This window comes from Sebastes fasciatus, chromosome 11, assembly GCF_043250625.1.
Source record: "Sebastes fasciatus isolate fSebFas1 chromosome 11, fSebFas1.pri, whole genome shotgun sequence".
NCBI classification, from domain to species: Eukaryota; Metazoa; Chordata; class Actinopteri; order Perciformes; family Sebastidae; genus Sebastes; species Sebastes fasciatus.
The window spans coordinates 1,731,702-1,756,439 of NC_133805.1; the positions used below are offsets into that span (position 1 = coordinate 1,731,702).

The window sequence follows — 24,738 nt, forward strand, 5'->3', positions numbered from 1 at the left end:
TACTAGTGGTACAACCTCATACTATACTAGTGGTACAACCTCATACTATACTAGTAATACAACCTCATACTATACTAGTAGTATAACCTCATACTATACTAGTAGTACAACCTCATACTATACTAGTAGTATAACCTCATACTATACTAGTGGTACAACCTCATACTATACTAGTGGTACAACCTCATACTATACTAGTAGTACAACCTCATACTATACTAGTGGTACAACCTCATACTATACTAGTAGTACAACCTCATACTATACTAGTAGTATAACCTCATACTATACTAGTGGTACAACCTCATACTATACTAGTGGTATAACCTCATACTATACTAGTAGTACAACCTCATACTATACTAGTAGTACAACCTCATACTATACTAGCAGTACAACCTCATTATATACTAGTAGTACTACCTAATACTATACTAGTAGTATAACCTCATACTATACTAGTGGTACAACCTCATACTATACTAGTGGTACAACCTCATACTATACTAGTGGTACAACCTCATACTATACTAGTAGTACAACCTCATACTATACTAGTAGTACAACCTCATACTACACTAGTAGTACAACCTCATTATATACTAGTAGTACTACCTAATACTATACTAGCAGTACAACCTCATTATATACTAGTAGTACTACCTAATACTATACTAGTAGTATAACCTCATACTATACTAGTAATACAACCTCATACTATACTAGTGGTACAACCTCATACTATACTAGTAGTACAACCTCATACTATACTAGCAGTACAACCTCATACTATACTAGCAGTACAACCTCATACTATACTAGCAGTACAACATCATACTATACTAGCAGTACAACCTCATTATATACTAGTAGTACTACCTAATACTATACTAGTAGTATAACCTCATACTATACTAGTAATACAACCTCATACTATACTAGTAGTGCAACTTCATACTATACTAGTAGTACAACCTCATACTATACTAGCAGTACAAACTCATACTATACTAGTGGTACAACCTCATACTATACTAGTGGTACAACCTCATACTATACTAGTAGTACAACCTCATACTATACTAGTGGTACAACCTCATACTATACTAGTAGTACAACCTCATACTATACTAGTAGTACAACCTCATACTATACTAGTAGTACAACCTCATACTATACTAGCAGTACAACCTCATACTACACTAGTAGTACAACCTCATTATATACTAGTAGTACTACCTAATACTATACTAGCAGTACAACCTCATTATATACTAGTAGTACTACCTAATACTATACTAGTAGTATAACCTCATACTATACTAGTAATACAACCTCATACTATACTAGTGGTACAACCTCATACTATACTAGTAGTACAACCTCATACTATACTAGCAGTACAACCTCATACTATACTAGCAGTACAACCTCATACTATACTAGCAGTACAACCTCATTATATACTAGTAGTACTACCTAATACTATACTAGTAGTATAACCTCATACTATACTAGTAATACAACCTCATACTATACTAGCAGTACAACCTCTTACTATACTAGCAGTACAACATCATACTATACTAGCAGTACAACCTCATTATATACTAGTAGTACTACCTAATACTATACTAGTAGTATAACCTCATACTATACTAGTAATACAACCTCATACTATACTAGTAGTGCAACTTCATACTATACTAGTAGTACAACCTCATACTATACTAGCAGTACAAACTCATACTATACTAGTGGTACAACCTCATACTATACTAGTGGTACAACCTCATACTATAGTAGTAGCACAACCTCATACTATACTAGTGGTACAACCTCATACTATAGTAGTAGCACAACCTCATACTATACTAGTGGTACAACCTCATACTATAGTAGTAGCACAACCTCATACTATACTAGTGGTACAACCTCATACTATACTAGTAGCACAACCTCATACTATACTAGTGGTACAACCTCATACTATACTAGTAGTACAACCTCATACTATACTAGTAGTACAACCTCATACTATACTAGTGGTACAACCTCATACTATACTAGTGGTACAACCTCATACTATACTAGTAGTACAACCTCATACTATACTAGTAGTACAACCTCACACTATACTAGTAGCACAACCTCATACTACACTAGTAGTACAACCTCATACTATACTAGTGGTACAACCTCATACTATACTAGCAGTACAACCTCATACTATACTAGTAGTACAACCTCATACTATACTAGTGGTACAACCTCATACTATACTAGTAGTACAACCTCATACTATACTAGTAGTACAACCTCATACTATACTAGCAGTACAACCTCATACTATACTAGTAGTACAACCTCATACTATACTAGTGGTACAACCTCATACTATACTAGTAGTACAACCTCATACTACACTAGTAGTACAACCTCATACTATACTAGTGGTACAACCTCATACTATACTAGTAGCACAACCTCATACTATACTAGTAGTACAACCTCATACTACACTAGTAAGACAACCTCATACTATACTAGCAGTACAACCTCATACTATACTAGCAGTACAACCTCATACTATACTAGCAGTACAACCTCATTATATACTAGTAGTACTACCTAATACTATACTAGTAGTATAACCTCATACTATACTAGTAATACAACCTCATACTATACTAGTAGTACAACCTCATACTATACTAGTAGTACAACCTCATACTATACTAGTAGTACAACCTCAGCTCCGGGCTGGTCTCCAGTCTGCACCGGGTCCTCGGTGTGACTGAAGGTCACCACAGTGTCTCTGTCAGAGGAGACTCTGGTGAATCCACCCAAACCATCGATCGAGCCTCCTCCTGATCAATACCTCGTTAGCAGCAGCAGGAGGATGAAGATCACTCACTGAGCAGACGGACGTCCGTTTGATTCCCTCACGGCTTAACCTCTTCTACCCGACGAACCGGTACCGGTACCGGGTCCGTCTGAGCTGTGTGTTGAAACACTGCCTTTAGTCGAGGCCTTAACGCGACTAAACAAGACCCAGAGTGGATGTGATCTGAACAATGTTAGTTATAAAATCAACGCATTTTGACTTTATAATATTTTATATTGAATGTACATACTTGACTTTGGATTGTATTTTGTATCTTATTTACATTGTTATTGATCTTATGTGTTATTATCTACTTGATCATATTTCATTATTATAATAGAACTACTCCATTTGGAGTCAAAATGATGACATCTTTATTGACTTCATACTGTGCACAATGGTAGAATGTGATGATGCACAGGGTAAAGCTGCTGAATGAATTCATTGTTATAACGGTGTTATCCTTTGGTTCATTACAGTTTACCCAGGCATAGTAACAGTCACAATGTTACTGACGATGTGGATGAATTCTCTGACGTCTTACCTATCCATAGAAACCAAGATCACGCAGATAGACCTGCTAGTTGTGGAGCTAATCTTGATTTATTTAGGGTACGTCCGTCTAGAAGAAGCACACCTTCCAGTAGGGCTGTAGGGGTTAAACACCATGATGGATGGATGGATGACTTTATTAATCTTCTTAATATTTCCCACTGAATTTATTTGTGATATTCGAACCTCAGAAATCCAACCCTTCAGAGCAGCCTGCAACGCATCACAGGCCCAAAAACAAACTTCAAATACATGAAACACTGCACATAAACGCACCATTCTTCAGTTAGTCTGCACTTTAAAGTGTACTTCCATCTGGACACCAACGTATACAGAAACCTGTTTGTGTTATGGCTGACCTCATAGACTCTAGATGTGGAAACAGTAGATTTTGAACTGTGAAACTGTGAAATTAAATTATTATTATTAGGAAAAACACAAAATATATATACATAAATGAAAATAAAAATTTATAAAAAAGGCCAATATAAAAACACATGTTGATATTATAGGGTTAATCACACATTTTTTATCTGTTCTAAATGAACCTTAAAGGGAGATTAGTCACGTATTTAATACTCTTATCAACATGGGAGTGGACAAATATTCTGCTTTATGCAAATGGATGTATATATTTATAATTGGAAATCAATTAACAACACAAAACAATGACAGATATTGTGACATTGACATGACATTTAGCATAAAAAATATGATGTAATATTATATATAAATATATTTTAATTATTTAACCTCCTTCACTACAAGCTAGTATGACATGGTTGGTACCAATGAATAAATAAATAATAGAATAAATTAAAATTAAAATAAATAAAGAGATCAATAAATGTGAAAAATAAAAATGGAACAGAAAAAATTTAAATAGATAAATAAATAGATATAAGATAAATACATATATAAATAAATAAATATAAAAAAGAAAAATTGAAAATAAAAATAAATAGATGAATAAATAAATATAAAAAATGGAAATGGAAAAATTGAATAAATACATATAAAAAATAAATAAATATAAATAATAAAAATTGAAGAGAAAAAATGAAATGGATAAATAAACAAATATAAAAAAAATAAATTGAAAAGAAGAATAAATAGATGAATAAATAAATATAAAATAAATGAAAATTAATTAACAACACAAAACAATGACAAATATTAGTATTAATAGATTTTATAGTTTCATATGATAACAGTATCTTCACTCTGGCTTTAAAACTGAGCAGCTACAACCTAAAAATCACAAGTTGCGTTAAAGAAATGAGTGGCGTTAAAACAAATTTGTGTTAAAGCGTTATTATTGCTTTAACTTTGACAGCTCTACTATTTAAGATTTATGATTATTTATGATATTATTAATGAAAATACAATGATGATGAATTTTTAGTTGCGCGCACACACACACACACACACACACACACACACACACACACACACACACACAGACAGACAGTTAATAGCCGAAGCCCCCAGAGTTGCGTCCCACATCAGTCGGCTGAGAGGAAACTTATTTAGTAATTATCCTCCGAGCGCAGAGAGGAAGAGAAGAAGAAGAGAGCGAGGCTGCTGCAGAGAGAGAGAGAGAGAGGGAGAGAGAGAGAGAGAGAGAGGAACGTCTGCAGAGAGAGAGAGAGAGGAAAGAAAAGAAGACGTGAGGAAAGGAGAGAAAGCAGAACAGTGCAGTTGGAGGGATTGATTGAATAGATGCGGTAAAACGTCGGCGCTCAGAGAGAGAGAGAGAGGAAGAGAGAGAGAGGGGTAGAATTACTGCTGAGTGGAGAGAGAGAGAGAGAGAGAGAGAGAGAGAGAGAGAGCTATGGGAGAGGAGGGACCGTGAGGAAGAGGAGGATGCGGTGCTGAGGAGGAAGAGGCAGGCCGAGAGAGAGAGAGAGAGAGAGAGAGGGGTTGGGGGGGGGGACGCCAAGTCGAGGATGTTCATGGGACGAAGACGGACGTTTGCAGCTTAACCTCATTGGCTGACAGGTGGCGGCTGCTTCGGCCAATCCCGTCTGACTGTGTGTGTGTCCTCTCCTCAGATGATGGGGAACAGCTGTGATCGAGGTACCGTCTCTTCCTCTCTCTCTCTCTCTCTCTTCCTCTCTCTCTCTCTCTCTCTCTCTTCCTCTCTCTCTCTCTCTTTCTCTCTCTCTCTCTCTTTCTCTCTTTCTCTCTCTCTCCCTCTCTCTGTGTGTCCCATGTCATGTGACCGAACCGGCTTCCTGCGGCATGTTGCCTCAACTTTGGAGAAAAGCGATGATTATGTCCGCCTCGTTTTGGGACCATCATCGCTCCTCTTCGCCGTTTATATTGAGGGGGTGGGGAGGAAGAGGAGGGAGGAGGATGGAGGGGGGGGGACGACATGCATGAAAGTTTGTCCCCGGCTTCCCTGCAGCGCTGCATGCATCGTGCATCACGGCGTGCACCACGGCGTGCACCACGGCGTGCATCACCCTGCAGCTGGAACTTGATCCAGCACTTTGCAAAAAAGCTGATAAACGCTGACTGCTGCTGCATGCTGCGTTCACTGTGGCTCCGTTAAAGTGAGCTTTGTGTTTCTCTCTGTGTGTGTCTTCATACCATTTAAAGCATCACGTGAACGCCACACGGAGCTGCTGTCATGTCTACGGACGTGTTGGTTTAGACTGTTGACTGTGTGTGTGTTGGCTGTTGGCCGGTGGATGTTAACGGACCGCTGTGAGGGATGTACCGGCTGATAAACTTCAGTGTGAACGCCACTGATCAGCAGGCCTGCTGCTACTTTAACTGGTTTAACATTTAATATCTGGTTTATGAATGTTGTTATAAGCTGATGTTTACATCTTTAAGTGTTTATTAATGTGCAGTAGAGCTGGGACGGTCCATCTATCTCCCGATTCAATATGTATTGGTATTCGACATTGACATTTATTGCAATGTTTATTAACTTCTTTAACCGTAGACCAAGGGAACCAGTTGAATCAGACACTTCTAAAGACTTTTATTTTGGAAAATATTTAAATGAATTAAGTCAAAATGTTGTTTTCAGCATGTTTGTAGACAAAGATGTCCTGAAGTCAAATATATCAGGATCATGGTCAGGAATTAATTTTCAAATTCCCCTCACAGATTAGTGGTATTTTCTTTTTAATTTATTTTACTTTAATTTATTAATTAAATTTATTAATTTATGGCCGGCTCCACTGCCATGTTACCGCCATACCATAACGTTTGCTGATCACTTTTTCTGACTTTTTTTGGATATTTTTCTGACTTTTTTGTCGGAAATATTTCAGACATTTTTCAGACTTTTATTCAGACATTTATCAGCCTTTTTTCGAACATATTTCGGCCTTTTTTTGGGCCATATTTCGGACATACTTTGGCAATTTTTCGGCCTTTTTCTGGACATATTTCAGACATTTTATTGACATATTTCGTCTTTTTTCTGACTTTTTTTTTTTTTAAACTTTTTTCAGCCTATGTTCTGACTAATTTTCAGACACATTTTGGCCTTTTTTGGAAGTTAGCATGCAGCTTTAGCTCTGCTCTACCTCCACATAGACTCAGATGAAGCAAATATATCAATTCTGGAATTAAAACATCCGTTAAAAAAATCATTAAAGAAAAATTGTCATACATCAGTGAATCAATTTTTCGTGGGTCTGATAACCGTTCATTATGGCGAGGAAAATCACTCTGGATTCAGCTGTTAGTTCATTTTACTACTTTTAGAACACAGAGACTACGTCCATGTTTTATACAGTCTATGATATGAACACAGCAGGTCTGGATGGAAACAAACAAACATTCATGTTTTAGTTCATCTTTTTCTGGAAATTTGACTAAAATATTTGGTGGTGGAGACCAAAACCAGAGTGACTATTGGACAAACAGCTCTCCAGTATGAAGATTGTGCTGCTCTGAAGGAAGAGGAAGTAGGCAGCTGGTTGCTCACATGTTAGTAACAACTACTTTATAATCTGATAACATGTCAGGTTTCACAAAGAGAATTATCAGTAGCTCTGTGTTATCGGGGATTCTCCGTATTGTCATCAGTCCCGATCCTCTGCAGTGGCGTTAGATTTAAATCCTGAGAAAGGAGATCCTCCCGTCGTCAGGTGCAGGACTGCTGTCGTAGATGAGGAGTTATTTTTGAGCTTCCTGTCCGTGTGCTGCGGCGCCGTCGGGAACGTCCCTGCAGCATGTTGTTAACGGACTCGTAGGTGGTTCAAGAGCTGGTTCAAGAGCCGGACTCAGGCCTCCAGAGACAGACAACCTCAGACAAGATGGCTGTTGAGTGAGCTGGAGAGGAAGTAAGAGGGTCTAAATTTAGCTTTAAAAAAAAAAAAATCAATGAGCTGGATGTGAGCCAGCTCTGAGGACGTGGCCTTTCTTTTTTTTTACTGGGGCTGATCTGGAACCAGGACGAGTCCCCGTTAACACATGGAGACGTTAGTGTGTCACTGGCTCTGCAGAAGGCAGTATTTTAGTCAGTGTAGTTGATGTGTCCTACTGTCCTTGACACACTTCTCTGTGACCTCCCAGACAGACAGACAGACAGACTCTTGCATGTATTTTGAAATGTCTTTTGTTAAAGCTCTATGAGTCTGTGGGTTCACAGATTCATTCATAAAGTTCCAATATTCATCATTTTTGCAAAAACCACAATATTGCACTTTGGGCTGCACAATACATCATATTTTTATCGTCATCACAATGTCAACATATGAGATAAACACATACAAAGACTGCCATATCGCACTTTTTGTTTAATTTCCAGCGTTTCTGTGATGACAGCGGGAGAACCTCAACGCTGAGAGGCTTTCTCCACACGGCGTCACGCTGGATTTCTCGCTGGAGGTTGAAATATTTCAACTCCCGGCGTCAAACGGTGCAAATTCACGTCTGTTTGCCTCTTTGCGTTGACTTTGTGTGTAATCACTCTTGTTGTGAACACCCCGTTAGAAACTTGTGAGCTCATCTGCGGTTCACAGCAGGTTTAAAGTGCTTCTGAGTGATTCTTTGTGGAGAAACTCAGTTTTTCAGATCTGTCGATTAAATCGATTAATCAACAAAATCATGTGAGTGTTAAAAATTAGGAAATCTTAAAAGTTCTCGACTCCACCTGCTGAAGATGCAGGAACCACACCTGTTAACCTGTCGTCTCCTCCTCCACCTCCTCCACCATGTCTGAATGTCATCACCTCGGCCTCCATCCTATAGAGGACGGAACCTGCCAAAATAAAAAAATAAATCAATGAATAACATTTAAAAAAAATAATATTTAAAATAAATGTAGCCATTAATTAATTGATAAAATGTGACATAAATTCATATTTCTGTTTTAATTTGCTTCTTTATTTATTTTTTTTATTAATTCACTTATTTATTTACTCTTCTGTTTAATTTTCCATTTTATTTATTAATGTATTTATTTTCATTAATTTTTTAATTTATCTATATATATTTTGCATTTATTATTTATTTATTTTTGCATTTATATTTTATCCATTTATTTATTTTTGCATTTATTTTTTATTTATTTTATATTTATTTTTAAATATGTGCATTTATTTATAATTTATTTCTGCATCATTTTCCCTTTGCATTGTGTTTCACCCCTTATTTATTTTCCCAAAACTTATTTATTTCTCTTAATGTAATAAAAATAAATACATAAATAATAAAATGGAAAATTAGTAAATAAATAAGGGAATTCATACAAATATAAATAAATAAAGTAGTAAATTAAAACAGAAATATCAATTTATCAATTAATTAATGGCTACATTTATTTGTAATATTATTTTTGTTGCATTTAATGACGTTTATTTATTTATTTATTTATCTATTCATGATTTAATCTTGATTACGGCAGGTTCTGTCCTCCATACCATCCGCCTGCTTCAGTCTGAAAGCTCAGAGGCTGCTGCTAATGATGATAATGATGATGATGATGAAGAGGAGGAAGAGGCTTTGCTGAGGTTGATCTAACTCCGTGTCTCTTTGTCTCTGCAGAAGTGTCTTCGGAGCGCTCTCCGAGGAGGAGGAGTATCTCCGGTCTGGGGAGTTCAGAGAAGAGCGTCGCTGTCGACAATCCAAACTCGTCTCCTTTCAAAGTGCCGGTGAGTTTCTGAGGTTCCTTCAGCAGTCGTACTACAGCGTGTCTCACATTCAGGTATTACAGTAGAAACAGTTTCTGCAGGTTCCTTCAGCAGTCGTACTACAGCGTGTCTCACATTCAGGTATTACAGTAGAAACAGTTTCTGAGGTTCCTTCACCAGTCGTACTACAGCGTGTCTCACATTCAGGTATTATAGTAGAAACAGTTTCTGAGGTTCCTTCAGCAGTCGTACTACAGCGTCTCTCACATTCAGGTATTATAGTAGAAATAATACCATCCTCAAATACGGCGACAGAACAGGAAGTGCTTCGTTAAAGTACCAAAGTCTAACCTACTTCCTACTTTAACTGAACAGTGTTCCTGTTGAACACAAGTTCAACGTAATAACCTCAACTCAACGTCCACTTCCTGTCTATTCCTTTCAGTTAATTATGCAGATAAACAGTCCGTCCTTCCAACAACAGATGGCTCATATACACGTTTAAATTTCACAATAAAGCCACCTGCCTTGGACACGTTTCACAATAAGACGGTGGATGTTTGTTTCAGTAGATGACAGAAGCAGGTTTATAACCTCCTCCTGTTAGTAATGATGCTGTAGTTCATGTTACAGACACAAACACTGAATTACATTTAAACCCGATCAAAGCAACACTCCATCTGTATGAATGTAAACGTCTCGAGCAGCAGACTCGTAACCTGATTAACACGTGATTGGATCATCGGATGCAGTAATCAGAGTACCGCTGCAGTAATCAGAGTACCGCCGCAGTAATCAGAGTACCGCCGCAGTAATCAGAGTACCGCTGCAGTAATCAGAGTACCGCCGCAGTAATCAGAGTACCGCCGCAGTAATCAGAGTACCGCCGCAGTAATCAGAGTACCGCCGCAGTAATCAGAGTACCGCCGCAGTAATCAGAATATCGCCGCAGTAATCAGAGTACCGCTGCAGTAATCAGAGTACCGCCGCAGTAATCAGAGTACCGCTGCAGTAATCAGAGTACCGCTGCAGTAATCAGAGTACCGCTGCAGTAATCAGAGTACCGCTGCAGTAATCAGAATACCGCTGCAGTAATCAGAGTACTGCTGCAGTAATCAGAATACCGCTGCAGTAATCAGAGTACCGCTGCAGTAATCAGAGTACCGCTGCAGTAATCAGAGTACCGCTGCAGTAATCAGAGTATCGCCGCAGTAATCAGAGTACCGCCGCAGTAATCAGAGTATCGCTGCAGTAATCAGAGTACCGCCGCAGTAATCAGAGTACCGCTGCAGTAATCAGAGTACCGCTGCAGTAATCAGAGTACCGCCGCAGTAATCAGAGTACCGCCGCAGTAATCAGAGTACCGCCGCAGTAATCAGAGTACCGCTGCAGTAATCAGAGTACCGCTGCATGTTTCAGTGAAACATCGATAAGTCTGAACTATATTTAGAAGACAGACAGACGAAGCTACGGAAGCCCTAAACCAGGAGTCAGCAACCAGCGTCTCTTCAGCTCCTCTCCAGTGGCACGAGTCGGACCGCCGGCATCATTTGTGTTGTCGGCGCTCCGGAGAGGAGGAGGAGCTCGTCTCCATGGATACCAACAACATTTCCTCCATCAACCATGGAAGAAATAACCACTGCTGCTGCTTTGTACATGTTGGATATGGATATTTCACAGCTTCCACATGCTAACACCAACATGCTAACCATCTGCTACGACTGCATTCACGTGTCGGACTGGGATGCTGTGATAGAAGATATGAGGAGAAACAGTAGAAAGTATTCACATCCTGTTTTGGGTGATAACTCTTTTTTTTTTACGATTCTGAAAAACAGATGTTTTAACACCAGAATGGATCTATCTGCTTCATCTGAGTCTATGTGGAGGTAGAAGGAAGTCACCGCTTTTATTGTGGTAGTCTGAGTAACATGACGTCATATCCGTTCCGTATCCGTCAACCAAAACAAACCTGTGTAAAACGTTGGAGGGTCGTCGTGGATACAACCTGCACCCTCCCATGTTAACTCCAGCGTGGTAAACACTACACATCCAGTAAAGGATGGAAACACTAGACAGAGCAAAGCTAAAGCTGCATGCTAACTTCTAAAAAAAGAGCCAAAATATGTCCAGAAAACAAATCTTAAGAAAGGCCAAAATATGTCAATAATATGTCTGAAATATGTTCGAAAAAACCCCCAAAAAAAGTTAGCAGAAAACGTTATGGTATGGTGGTAACGTTATGGTATGGAGGTAACGTTATGGTATGGTGGTAACGTTATGGTATGGAGGTAACGTTATGGTATGGAGGTAACGTTATGGTATGGCGGTAACGTTATGGTATGGAGGTAACGTTATGGTATGGAGGTAACGTTATGGTATGGAGGTAACGTTATGGTATGGAGGTAACGTTATGGTATGGTGGTAACGTTATGGTATGGAGGTAACGTTATGGTATGGAGGTAACGTTATGGTATGGTGGTAACGTTATGGTATGGAGGTAACGTTATGGTATGGAGGTAACGTTATGGTATGGAGGTAACGTTATGGTATGGAGGTAACGTTATGGTATGGCGGTAACGTTATGGTATGGCGGTAACGTTATGGTATGGCGGTAACGTTATGGTATGGAGGTAACGTTATGGTATGGTGGTAACGTTATGGTATGGAGGTAACGTTATGGTATGGAGGTAACGTTATGGTATGGAGGTAACGTTATGGTATGGAGGTAACGTTATGGTATGGTGGTAACGTTATGGTATGGCGGTAACGTTATGGTATGGAGGTAACGTTATGGTATGGAGGTAACGTTATGGTATGGAGGTAACGTTATGGTATGGAGGTAACGTTATGGTATGGTGGTAACGTTATGGTATGGAGGTAACGTTATGGTATGGAGGTAACGTTATGGTATGGAGGTAACGTTATGGTATGGAGGTAACGTTATGGTATGGTGGTAACGTTATGGTATGGTGGTAACGTTATGGTATGGAGGTAACGTTATGGTATGGCGGTAACGTTATGGTATGGAGGTAACGTTATGGTATGGAGGTAACGTTATGGTATGGAGGTAACGTTATGGTATGGAGGTAACGTTATGGTATGGTGGTAACGTTATGGTATGGAGGTAACGTTATGGTATGGAGGTAACGTTATGGTATGGTGGTAACGTTATGGTATGGAGGTAACGTTATGGTATGGAGGTAACGTTATGGTATGGAGGTAACGTTATGGTATGGAGGTAACGTTATGGTATGGCGGTAACGTTATGGTATGGCGGTAACGTTATGGTATGGCGGTAACGTTATGGTATGGAGGTAACGTTATGGTATGGTGGTAACGTTATGGTATGGAGGTAACGTTATGGTATGGAGGTAACGTTATGGTATGGAGGTAACGTTATGGTATGGTGGTAACGTTATGGTATGGCGGTAACGTTATGGTATGGAGGTAACGTTATGGTATGGAGGTAACGTTATGGTATGGAGGTAACGTTATGGTATGGAGGTAACGTTATGGTATGGTGGTAACGTTATGGTATGGAGGTAACGTTATGGTATGGAGGTAACGTTATGGTATGGAGGTAACGTTATGGTATGGAGGTAACGTTATGGTATGGCGGTAACGTTATGGTATGGCGGTAACGTTATGGTATGGCGGTAACGTTATGGTATGGAGGTAACGTTATGGTATGGTGGTAACGTTATGGTATGGAGGTAACGTTATGGTATGGAGGTAACGTTATGGTATGGAGGTAACGTTATGGTATGGAGGTAACGTTATGGTATGGTGGTAACGTTATGGTATGGCGGTAACGTTATGGTATGGAGGTAACGTTATGGTATGGTGGTAACGTTATGGTATGGCGGTAACGTTGCGGTCGAGCCGCCAGCCGTTGCGGTCGAGCCGCCAGCCGTCGCTCTCGTCTCCATGGTCAAATGGGCCGACGCTACAACTGTAGAGCACCCAGATACTGACATTTGTGTTCTCTGCATTGAAACGGCCCCGATGGAGCTGACCATGGATGGATAAAGAGAACGGAGCTGACAGGAGAGCTAGAGACCACCTTGGAGAAGTTACAGGAAGTAGACACGTGGGACTACGTCTGCTTTTCAAAATAAGGTGTTAACAAAGGGAACTGTATATACTAAATACATCTATGGAAATAAGATTGATGGATTATATTCACCAGAAGTATAAAACATTATAAATTAAAAAACAAATAACACTAATCTGTGAGGGGAACTATATAATATTTATCATAAATAATGTCTGATAATGATCCTGATATATTTGACTTCAGGACGTCTCTGACTACAGACATGCTGAAAATCAAACATTCAGACTGGATTATTTTAGAGATTTTACAAAGTAAAAGTCTCTAGAAGTGGATGATTCATCTGGTTCCCTTCATGGTCTAGAGGTAAAGAAGTTAACAATCACAATAAATCTGAATATCGAATTACAATACTTAAAGATCTCAATAGATATTGAATCTCAGCACCAGGTAGGTGTGTTGATAGTGTTGAATCAGGAGAGAGGCGGATCATCCAGCTCTGTAGATGAGTGATGCTGTTTCCTGTATTTCCGTCTCTTTAACGTGTTGACAGCTGCAGGAAGAATCATCATCGGTGTCGTTAACTTGAGCGTCTCGCGTCGTGAATCAGAAGCGTAACTTCTTGCAGAGTTCGTGTCGAAGCTTCACAGTCGGCTCTCGGAGTATTTTTACACTTCAGAGATGAGTGAAAGCAGGCAGAGAGCATGCTGGGAGATAAAGTAATGACGGGATCATCAACACATCACCGGCAGTGATCACCTTGTCTTGTCTTTAGTTTGGAGACGTGCTGGTGTTTTGAAGTGTTACTCCCTCTCTGCAGCGTGACATGGATCTGTATCCTGATGCATTATGGGAGCCAGAGAGCCTGAAGGGAGGACAGGAGATGTGTTTGAGGATATTAATATCTCAGGAAATGAGGCCGCTCACTTCCTCTGCTCTGCGCGGGGCTTTTATCGTCACCGAGGATCTGATAGGTGGAGAGCAGCTGAAGGGTTTGATCAGCTGAGTCACGTGACCGGCTGCTGGTGAACTCCGGTGAACTCGGGTGTGTTTGGTCGTGTTTAGGGATGCACTGATACCAGTACCGGGTATCGGGTCCGATACCGATACCAGTACCGGGTATCGGGTCCAATACTGTGCTCATATACTCGTACTCGCAAAACGGCTCCGATACAACGGCACCGATAACACTTTACGGCAGCGTGACGTTAACTTCTCGTCAACGTCTTTCGGGTCCTAACGTTCCACCTCCTCAACGGTGCGGGCGAGACGGGCCGGTGGTGCGCCCGACTCCGCGATGCCAGGATCCCACCTCAGCCGGGGCGCGCCGGCCCTCACTTTAATTGCTCCACGGGATTTTGCTTGCATCCTCTGACTCCTTGGTCTGTGATTTCAAGACGGGTCGGGTGGGTTGCCGACATCGCCGCAGAGCCCTGGCTAAATATAAAACATAACATTTGAAAAATAAATAAATACATAAATATAAAAAAATAAAATAAATAGATGGATATATAAATATATAAAAAAAGAAAATGTTAAAAAAAAAGAAAAATATAGATATAAAATAGATAAATCAATAAATCAATATTTAAAAAATGGAAATCAATTAACAATGACAGATATTGTCCAGAAACCCTCACAGGTACTGCATTTAGCATAAAACAATATGCTCAAACTGCATGTGATTATCATAAAGTGGGCATGTCTGTAAAGGGGAGACTCGTGGGTACCCATAGAACCCATTTACATTCACTGATCTGGAGGTCAGAGGTCAAGGGACCCCTTTGAAAATGGCCATGACAGTTTTTTGGAGTTTGTAGCGTTATTTAACCTCCTTCACGACCAGCTAGTCTGACCTGGTTGGTACCGATGGATTCATCAGACGGTTCACCACTTTGGATGAGTTTTACTGGATATTCGTTCGTCCCCAGATGAATCCTAATGATGTTAGTGACCTCCTGACCTTTAATCTACTGACACCATCAGGACAAAATGTCCCCAATCAGCCTGTCGTTATTGAAGATGTTCAGCTGTCTGATGGCGCCTCCTCTTCATCACCTCCCTTCCTTCCACAGCGAGGTCAACCAGGAACACCACAGTCCCCCTTTTTATCAACCAACCGTTGAGAGTGACCTCTGTCACGCGTCCACGCCGTTGATTCTGATCTTTCTGTCTTTTCAGGGTTTCTTCAGTAAACGTCTCAAAGGCTCCATCAAGAGGACGAAGAGTCAGACCAAACTGGACAGAAACACCAGCTTCAGACTGCCCTCGCTCCGGCCCGCTGACGCCGACAGGTACCGTCTCTTACCCTTCCTTAGATACCGGGCAGACCGCTGGAAATGGAAATGAATAACTGTTCTTTGTTTACATTTTCATTTTTATTTACCATTGTTGTAGGTCTATGGTACGACGGTACGACGGTACGACAGTACAACGGTACGACGGTACGACGGAGTATTAGGAACACATTGAGGAAAAGATCTCATCAAGTTCTGACTTTATTGTGTAAATCTCAGATGTTGTTTCCCTCAATGTGGCCCTAATACTCCGTAGTACATTGTCTCTTTGGCCCTCACTGCATTAGACTGATATACTATACACTGAGACTATAAACTGAGTTACCTTCATCACAATGATCACATGTTTTTGCGACTCCGGACAGATTTTATTATTTCTCTGCTGTTTCTAGGAGGTTGGGTTTTTTCTCTCCTCCTCCTCCTCCTCCTCCTCTTCCTCCCTCCATTAACCCGCCCAGCCTTCCCAGCACTGACTGGAGGTGGTTTTACTGGAAGGCCGGCTCTCCCCTCTCCCTGCAGTACACTCTGCTGTCGCTCACTTCTCACTTTTCTGGGTTTGTAAAATAGAAAATGTCCCAGCAGCTCGTTTGTTCACTTTGATTCACACAACCTGGAAAACCTGAAAATTCCTAAAACACAATATTTCTGTTCATGAGGACGTTTAGAAAAGTAAACGTGCTGGAAAACAGTGAGTCCCAGAACAAGTTCTGCATCACAAAGCAAACGCCCAACCTGATGATCCATCGTTGTTGAGCTGATCGGATCCTGATGTGTCTTCTGATCAGTTTAATTGATTTAATTAGATGACTGCGTGTATGTTCCTGGTTGGATTAAGATAAGATAAGATATTCTTTTATTAGTCCCGCAGTGGGGAAATTTGCAGAAATGGAAAATGATATTGCACAATGAGAATGAATGAATGAATGAATGAAATGAATTGTGGAGTCTGACAGCTTCCCCACGGCCCCACGGCCTTTAAGGGGGCCCTCAGGCCCCAGATTAATTTGATTAACTGTACCTGTGTCTGTTATTACTGTATTTACCACTAAAGCACAATATGAACTGTAATGACAGGAGCCTCAATGCAACACCTGCATTATTACATGACTTTTTTTAACCCTAACCCTTATTCATCACAGAACAACTGAACAAGTAACCCAACACAATGGTAAAAACACTAAATAAATAGATAAATAAATAAAAAAAATGGAAAAGACAAATAAATATATAAATAAAAAAATATCAAAAAGTAAAATCAAAATAAAGATATATATGAATAAATATAAAATAAGAAAAATGGAAAAAAGATGTATATATAAATATATAAAAATGGAAAATCAAAAATAGATTATACATAAATCAATAAATAGAAAAATGAAAATGGAAAATAAAAAATAAGCAGATAAATTAATAGAAAAGATTTAAAGTGAAAATAAAAAAATAATAGGTAAATAAATAAATAGAAAAAATAACAAAGAAAATAATAAATTAATACATGACATTATTACATAACTTTTTCTTTTCTTTTTTAAATTCTTCAACTTATTTTCAGAACAAACTGAACAAGTAACCCCACACTATGGTAAAAATACAAAATAGATAAATAAATAGATAAATATATAAAAAAATTATAATTCAAAAGAAAAATAAATAAATAATAACATGTCACAATATCGTTATTATTATTATTATTATCATATGATAACATTACCGTTAAAAATAATAGCAGTATCATCATGAATGATGAACCGCTGCATCTGAGTACATCTGTGGAGTTTATAGGTGCTGTGTGTGTGTGTGTGTGTGTGTGTGTGTGTGTGTGTGTGTGTGTGTGTGTGTGTGTGTGTGTGTGTGTGTGTGTGTGTGTGTGTGTGTGTGTGTGTGTGTGTGTGTGTGTGTGTGTGTGTGCAGCTTTATGGTCGACAGAATGTCAGCCAGCTGGACAGGAGGATAATGCTTTATACACACACACACACACACACACACACACACACACACACTCAGCCTCTCGTCAGTCAGCTCTGAGCTCTAACTCCTGATGGACGGTTCGTCTTCTCTCCTCCGGAGAGCTCGAAAAGCTCAAATCTCCAAAACTCTGAGGTTCAGGTAGGACGAGTGTGTGTGTGTGTGTTTGAGATGCTGTTGATAGTAAAAATGAATTCATTATTTAACTTCTTCATTTATTTGTGTTTATCAGTATTTGTTGCAGTCGTGTCTGAAAAGCCTCGCATGCACAGCCTAGCTTAGCAGCCGGCGTTCTTTTCTTTTATTAAATCTTAAAAAGTTCTTCTTCACAGAACAAACTGAACAAGTGACCCCACACAATGGAAAAAATACAAAATAAATAAATAGAAAAAAATGAAAATGGAAAAGAAAAAACTGAATAAATAAATAAATAGATATAGAAAAATAAATAAATGAATAGATAAATAAATGAATAGAAAAATAAATAAATAAATAGAAAAATAAATAGATAAATAAATAGAAAAAATAAAAATTGAATAGAAAAAAATGAAATAGATAAATAATATAAAATAAATACATAAATAAATAGAACAAAATGAAAAAGAAAAAATGGAATAAATAAATAAATAGATATAAAAATAAATAAATAAATATAAAATAGATAAATAAATATAAAAAATTGAAAATAAAAAGATGAATTAATAAAGACAAAAAGTGAAAATGGAAATAATTGAATAAATAAATGTAAAAAATAATAAACATAAATAAATGTAAAAAAAATTGAAAAGAAAAAATGAAATAGATAAATAAATATATATAAAAAAAATTGAATAGAAAAATATATAGATGAATAAATAAATATAAAAATGGAAAAGAAAAAATAGAATAGATAAAAAATAAATAAAAAAATAAATATAAAAAAAATGGAAATCAATTAACAACACAAAACACTGACAAATATTAGTAATAATAGGTTTACTAGTTTCATATGATAACAGTATCTTCACTCTTTAAAACTGAGCCACTACAACCTAAAAATCACAAGTTGCGTTAAAGAAATTAATGGCGTTAAAACGAATTTGCGTTATTATCGCGTTGCCAACCCTAATTATTATAAATATAATGTTTTAAATGTGATTGAACCTACGATGTGGCCTTTACAGCATCAGCTCATCTCATGATAGTGTCAGAGACGATAGTCACTTCCAGGAGTTGACTGTAAAGTAATATTAATTTCTAGACCAACCAACGGAGAGGAAGAATATATATTTATCTCGGGCTTCAGGAAATTGTCCCGGGACATTTTATAACCCAAAGGATTAATTGATTAACCAAAGAAATGATCGTCAGATTAATGAACATAATGAGTTGCAGCCCTAATTGTAGCACTGATATGGATGTTATATCTATATCTAATGAACAGTGTTGCCCTCTGATGAGCCCAGCTGGTATTTGTTGCACGAGATGAAGGAGGTTAAATAACGCTGCAAACTTACACTAAATGTTGACGAGAAAAAACTCATGTCCATTTTCAAAGGGGTCCCTTGACCTCTGACCTCCAGATCAGTGAATGTAAATGGGTTCTATGGGTACCCACGAGTCTCCCCTTTACAGACATGCCCACTTTATGATAATCACATGCAGTCTGAGCATATTGTTTTATGCTAAATGCAGTACCTGTGAGGGTTTCTGGACGATATCTGTCATTGTTCTGTGTTGTTAATTGATTTCCAATTTTTTTTATATTTATTTATTTATTTATCTATTTTATATCTATATTTCTTCTTTTCATTTTCATATTTTTCATATTTATCTATTTATTTTATTTATTTATTTTTCTTTTTAATTTTTCTTTTTTATATTTATTTATTTATCTATTTATTTATCTATTTCATTTTTTTCAATTTTCATTTTTTATATTTATGTATTTTTTTATATTTATTTATTCAATATTTTTTTCCCCATTTTCCTTCAATTAATTAATTAATCTATTTATTTTGTATTTTTACCATGGTGTGGGGTTACTTGTTCAGTTTGTTCTGTGACGAATAAGTTGAAGATTACAAAAAAGAAAAGAACATCGTCTGTTTATGTAAATTACATAAATAGTGAACAGGAAGTGGTGAACTGTCTGTTAAAGACAGAATTCCAGGCTAAAAGTAGCTCCAACAGGGAGCGATAAATAATATAAATATAAACATATATTTGCATAAAGCAGCATATTTGTCCTCTCCCATGTTGATAAGAGGATTAAATACTTGACTAATCTCCCTTTAAGGTTCATTTAGAACAGATACAACATAAAACATTAATTTGTGATTAATCACGATTAAGGAGTTTGAGGAGTGAGCGGAGGGAGGTTTCCACTAGATGTCACTAATCCTCCACACCGGACCTTTAATAGGTGAATATTAATATTAACCTGTCAGCAGATGATGTTAATGATGTATTTCTTGTCGTTATTTTACACCAATGTTGTTACATCCAATAATAACATTAGAGGGAGTTTCTTAGGGATCAAAGTATGTAAGGAAAAATATAAAGATGCAGAGAGTGTGTGGTCAGTAAGTGCTTCCTCCTCCTCCTCCTCCTCCTCCTCCTCCAGCAGAGGATCATGTTTCCATCATAATGCAGGAGACAAGCCCTTCCTGAAACACTGTGTGTGTGTGTGTGTGTGTGTGTGTGTGTGTGTGTAATTAACCGTTTAACCGACATTAAGCATTTTAACTGATTAACGCCATCGGTTAAAACGGTTAAAATGAATGTTAATAATTAGTTAAAGAGCTGAGCAGCTCAGCTCTTTAAGGAGAAAAGCTGGTCCACCTTAAGAGGCGGAGCCGGAGTTGTAGGATACAGGAAGTCGGCTCGGGTCTCTGGCTCGCTGTAGCGGAGCGGAGGAGTTGTAGTTTCATAGCATTTATTCACCGACAAATAAACTGTCCACACACTGCTACACCTACGATCACAGCTAGAACACCACCAACAACCTCACACTCACCACCAACACACACACACACACACACACACACGGTCTGTTGGAAACTCACTGAAGTTACACAGACTACATGTGTGCAGCGGCGGGAAAGTGTCTGCATGTCCGCGACACTACACGCAGCATCGTAGCTGCTAAGTTAACGCTCCCGGACGGTGAACTGGAGACTCCCGTCAACCAATATCTGTTGTGCTCCTGCAGCCGGTACACCGCTGCATGAGAGGCACTAATCTTGTCGGTTAACGGTTAATAATCGGTTAACGAGGGTCGCTTATCGGTTAAGAACATTTTTTGAAATGAGCATCCCTAGCCGACAACTAAGCGTTTTCTTGATGCTGTGGAAATGTAACGCACTAATGTTGTCGGTTAATATTCGGTTAAAGGGTTTGTTAGAATCAGAAATGTCTTGTTAACAGCGACACCTGTGGCCGTTAAGTCAACTAAAGTCAGCGTCCTGTTGCTGCTTGGCAGTAATGTTAGCTGACCAGACGAAGGTCTCTCCATGAATCAATGCTGATCCTAGTGTTGGCTTTTCCTGCCTCACAAGACACGGGAAACCTCTGTTGGTCTGGAGGAGCTGCAGCAGTTATTTCTGCACAAACGTCCACTGAACATTCACTAGATATTCTCAGAGCTAAACTAACTCTTCTGCAGTGTGGAGTGAGCAGCATGCACGAGAGAGGTGGAGAGAGAGAGAGAGAAGGAGCGTGGTGTGTGAGTGAAGGCAGGCAGAGGAGCAGAGGAGCAGAGACTCCGGTCCTGGAGACCAAAGCTACGGTCTCCTCCGCGTCCTCCGACCGCGGCCAACACTGTTTAACAGCTTCACTAGATACAACCAAGAGGTTTTGGTGCTTCACTGGAGTTTGTGTTGGAGTCTGAGTCTGAACAGCGGAGACACACGAGAGACCATGAGACACACGAGAGACCACGAGACACACGAGAGACCATGAGACACACGAGAGACCATGAGACACACGAGAGACCATGAGACACACGAGAGACCATGAGACACACGAGAGACCATGAGACACACGAGAGACCATGAGACACACGAGAGACCATGAGACACCGACCAGCAATGAGTTATACGTTTAAGACGTTACAGACGGTCCCTTTAACGAAGGTCGGTTATCGGTTAGAAAGAGAACCTGAAACTGAGCTTCCCTACGAGCGTCTCCAGCTACATCGTCGCCGTTGACGTGTTGCTCAAACGCTCGTTGACGTAGTGAACAAAACATATGATCGGTTGATAAAGTAGCAGAAAATAGAAATACTCAAGTAAAGTACAAGTACCTCAAGTACATTTACTCAAGTAAATGTACTTTTCCACCCCTGGATGTGATTGGTTGATGTCAGTGAAGTCTGATGCTGTCAGAGCATCAGTGTTGATCTCAACCCTCTAATCCAGGTTTACATAACTCATCTGACACAGCAGGAGGATTACACACACGCACACGCACACGCACACACACACACACACACACACACACACACACACACACACACACACACAGAGTGAATTAAAGAGTGATCTCCTGAACAAAATAAAGCAGTGTTTCTAACAATCAGACTCGAACAACTAAATATTCCCTGCGGACCAGGAGACCTGAGATGACAACCAGGAACCGGTTCTCTGTTCCATCACTAGTGTGTTCTCCCCGCCTGCCAAAGTGGCGGATGGCGTGACGATTTCACCCGCCACCACCAACAATTTACCCACATTTGGCGGGTGCTAATTTCCAACCCTGCTTCTACTCTGTCACTAGTAGGGATGTACCGGTATCGGGTCCGATACTGTGCTCATGTACTCGTACTCGGCGTACGCCGGCCCTCACTTTCATTGCGCCACAAGGTTTTGCTTGCACCCTCTGACTCGCGCGCGTTAAACTCCTTGGTCCGTGTTTCAAGACGGGTCAGGTGGGTTGCCGACATCGCCGCTGATCCCTGACGCCTTTTACGTGGGACAGTCCGCCCCGGTCGACAGTCGCACCGGGAGCAGGGAGCCCTGTCACGGTGCGGTGAGGTCCGGGCGGGGAGCGCTGCAAAGCTGCGACCGCGAGCCACCTTCACCCCGAGCCTTTCCAAACCGACCTAGAGCCGGTGGCGGCGCACCGCCTCGTATGCGTGACTCCCCAGCCTGCCGTGTGTCGCTCACACCCTCCAGCTGGCTGTTAACGAGGGTCTTTAGGCACAGAGAAGTACTCGTATCGGTACTCGGTATCGGAGAGTACCCAAATGGAAGTACTTGTACTCGGTCTGAAACAAAGTGGTATCGGTGCGTCACTAGTCAGTAGCAACACTCGGATCTGGAAAGTCAGTTTGTTCAGGTTGTATTCGTGATCTTTGGTGGTTGATGTCCTGACGCAGCTTGACGAGCTATTGCCCTCTGCCGTTCTAACATCACTATCTAGGAACTATCTGAAAGGTCCATGGATGTATAGAGAGAACAGGACACAGCGTTGGAGGCGGGGCCCCGGTCAGTCCTCTCAGAGCGGCTCAGTGGAGCATGAAGACTAAGTGACTCGACCTCCGAGAGATAAAGAGCCCAGATCATCCGGCGATCTTCCTCACCCATCGGGCCCATAGGGTCGTCCCAGTAATTTACCAGAGCTGTGTGTGAAAGAGGAATATCAATGTCAGCTGATTCCTACTTTATTTTGAAAGGTTTCTTCTTCTTCTGCTGCTGATAAAGCTGCAGTTGATCCGTTGACCTCCTCTCATTAACCCCTCCCCCCCTGAGACTGAGTCTGTAGTTAAACACCTGCCTTGCCTCTCGCTGCGTCACGCTCTGCTGCCTAGCGCCCGCTCTCTCCGGGAGAGGCTGTTGCCATAGAAACGTTCCCAGAGGGCCCGGTGCGATTAGTCCCGTCCCAGGACCTCGTTGTTTACCGCCTGCTGGACCTGCAGGGAAGCCTGGTAAAGGCTCGGAGGCGTTGGCGGCGAACGGAGCTGCTGCTGTCGGCGTGGAGGGTCGAGGTGGGAGGACGGTGGGAGTCGAGGAGGAGGAGGAGGAGGAGGAAGAGGGGAGGAGGAGGAAGAGGGATGCTTTGGGGAACTCCCCTCACCTGGCTCTGTGGTTGTTTTTCGTAGGTATTACTGCTCTCCGTCTTCGCTGTCGGCAGCAGGCGGCTGTGGTGGCGAGCTCAAACACGCCGCGGTGTCAGTAAACCTGTTTACATTTTCCTCCTGTCTTCCAGATCCCGCGGGCTCCCCAAGCTGAAGGAGTCCACCTCCCATGAGTCTCTGCTGAGCCCGGGCAGCGCCGTGGAGGCTCTGGACCTCAGCATGGAGGAGGACGTGTTCATCAAACCGCTGCACAGCAGCATCCTGGGACAGGAGTTCTGCTTCGAGGTGAGCAGCACGCAAACACAATCTGTATAATCACAGGGACTCTATTTATATATATTACTATTATTAGGATTGTTATCGTTATTATTATTATTATTATTATTATTATTGTTATTATTATTGTTGTTGTTATTTTTATTATTATTATATGGTATTATTATATTGTTGTTGTTATTATAATCATTATTGTTATTATTATTGTTATTATTATTATTAATAAGTGTTGGAGGGATTGATCACATGATTAATTCCATGTATGCTCAGCCAATCAGAAACAGGGATTCACGCTACATACGGCCACTACTTGTTGAGACGAGATGAACATTTATTGATCCCTAGAGGGGAAATTCAGGTGATGGAGGCGCGGCGTCGCCAGCAGGGGGCCGACCTAATACAAGAAATGATCAAATCAATAATCCCTCCAAAATACCACATTAAGACACCAAGACCTTGAGGAACACCAGAGAAGAAGACATGCTGTGAAACAAACACATGTATTGATCATGTATACTATATACATGATGAATGATGTCATGGTG

General features: G+C 40.1%; 1 protein-coding gene across 2 annotated transcripts in view; it reads left to right on the top strand.

The window, feature by feature from the left end:
• Positions 1–24,247, top strand: part of rasal2 (RAS protein activator like 2) — a 74,226-nt gene extending 49,979 nt beyond the window's left edge. For both annotated transcript variants that reach the window (XM_074649885.1, XM_074649884.1), the window contains exons 4-6: positions 9,455–9,561; positions 15,779–15,891; positions 24,049–24,247. In XM_074649885.1, the coding sequence (XP_074505986.1) occupies positions 9,455–9,561; positions 15,779–15,891; positions 24,049–24,232 (404 nt within the window). In that variant the 3' untranslated portion in view covers positions 24,233–24,247. The remainder of the gene's footprint in view (positions 1–9,454; positions 9,562–15,778; positions 15,892–24,048) is intronic.
• The last annotated feature ends 491 nt before the right edge of the window (positions 24,248–24,738 follow it).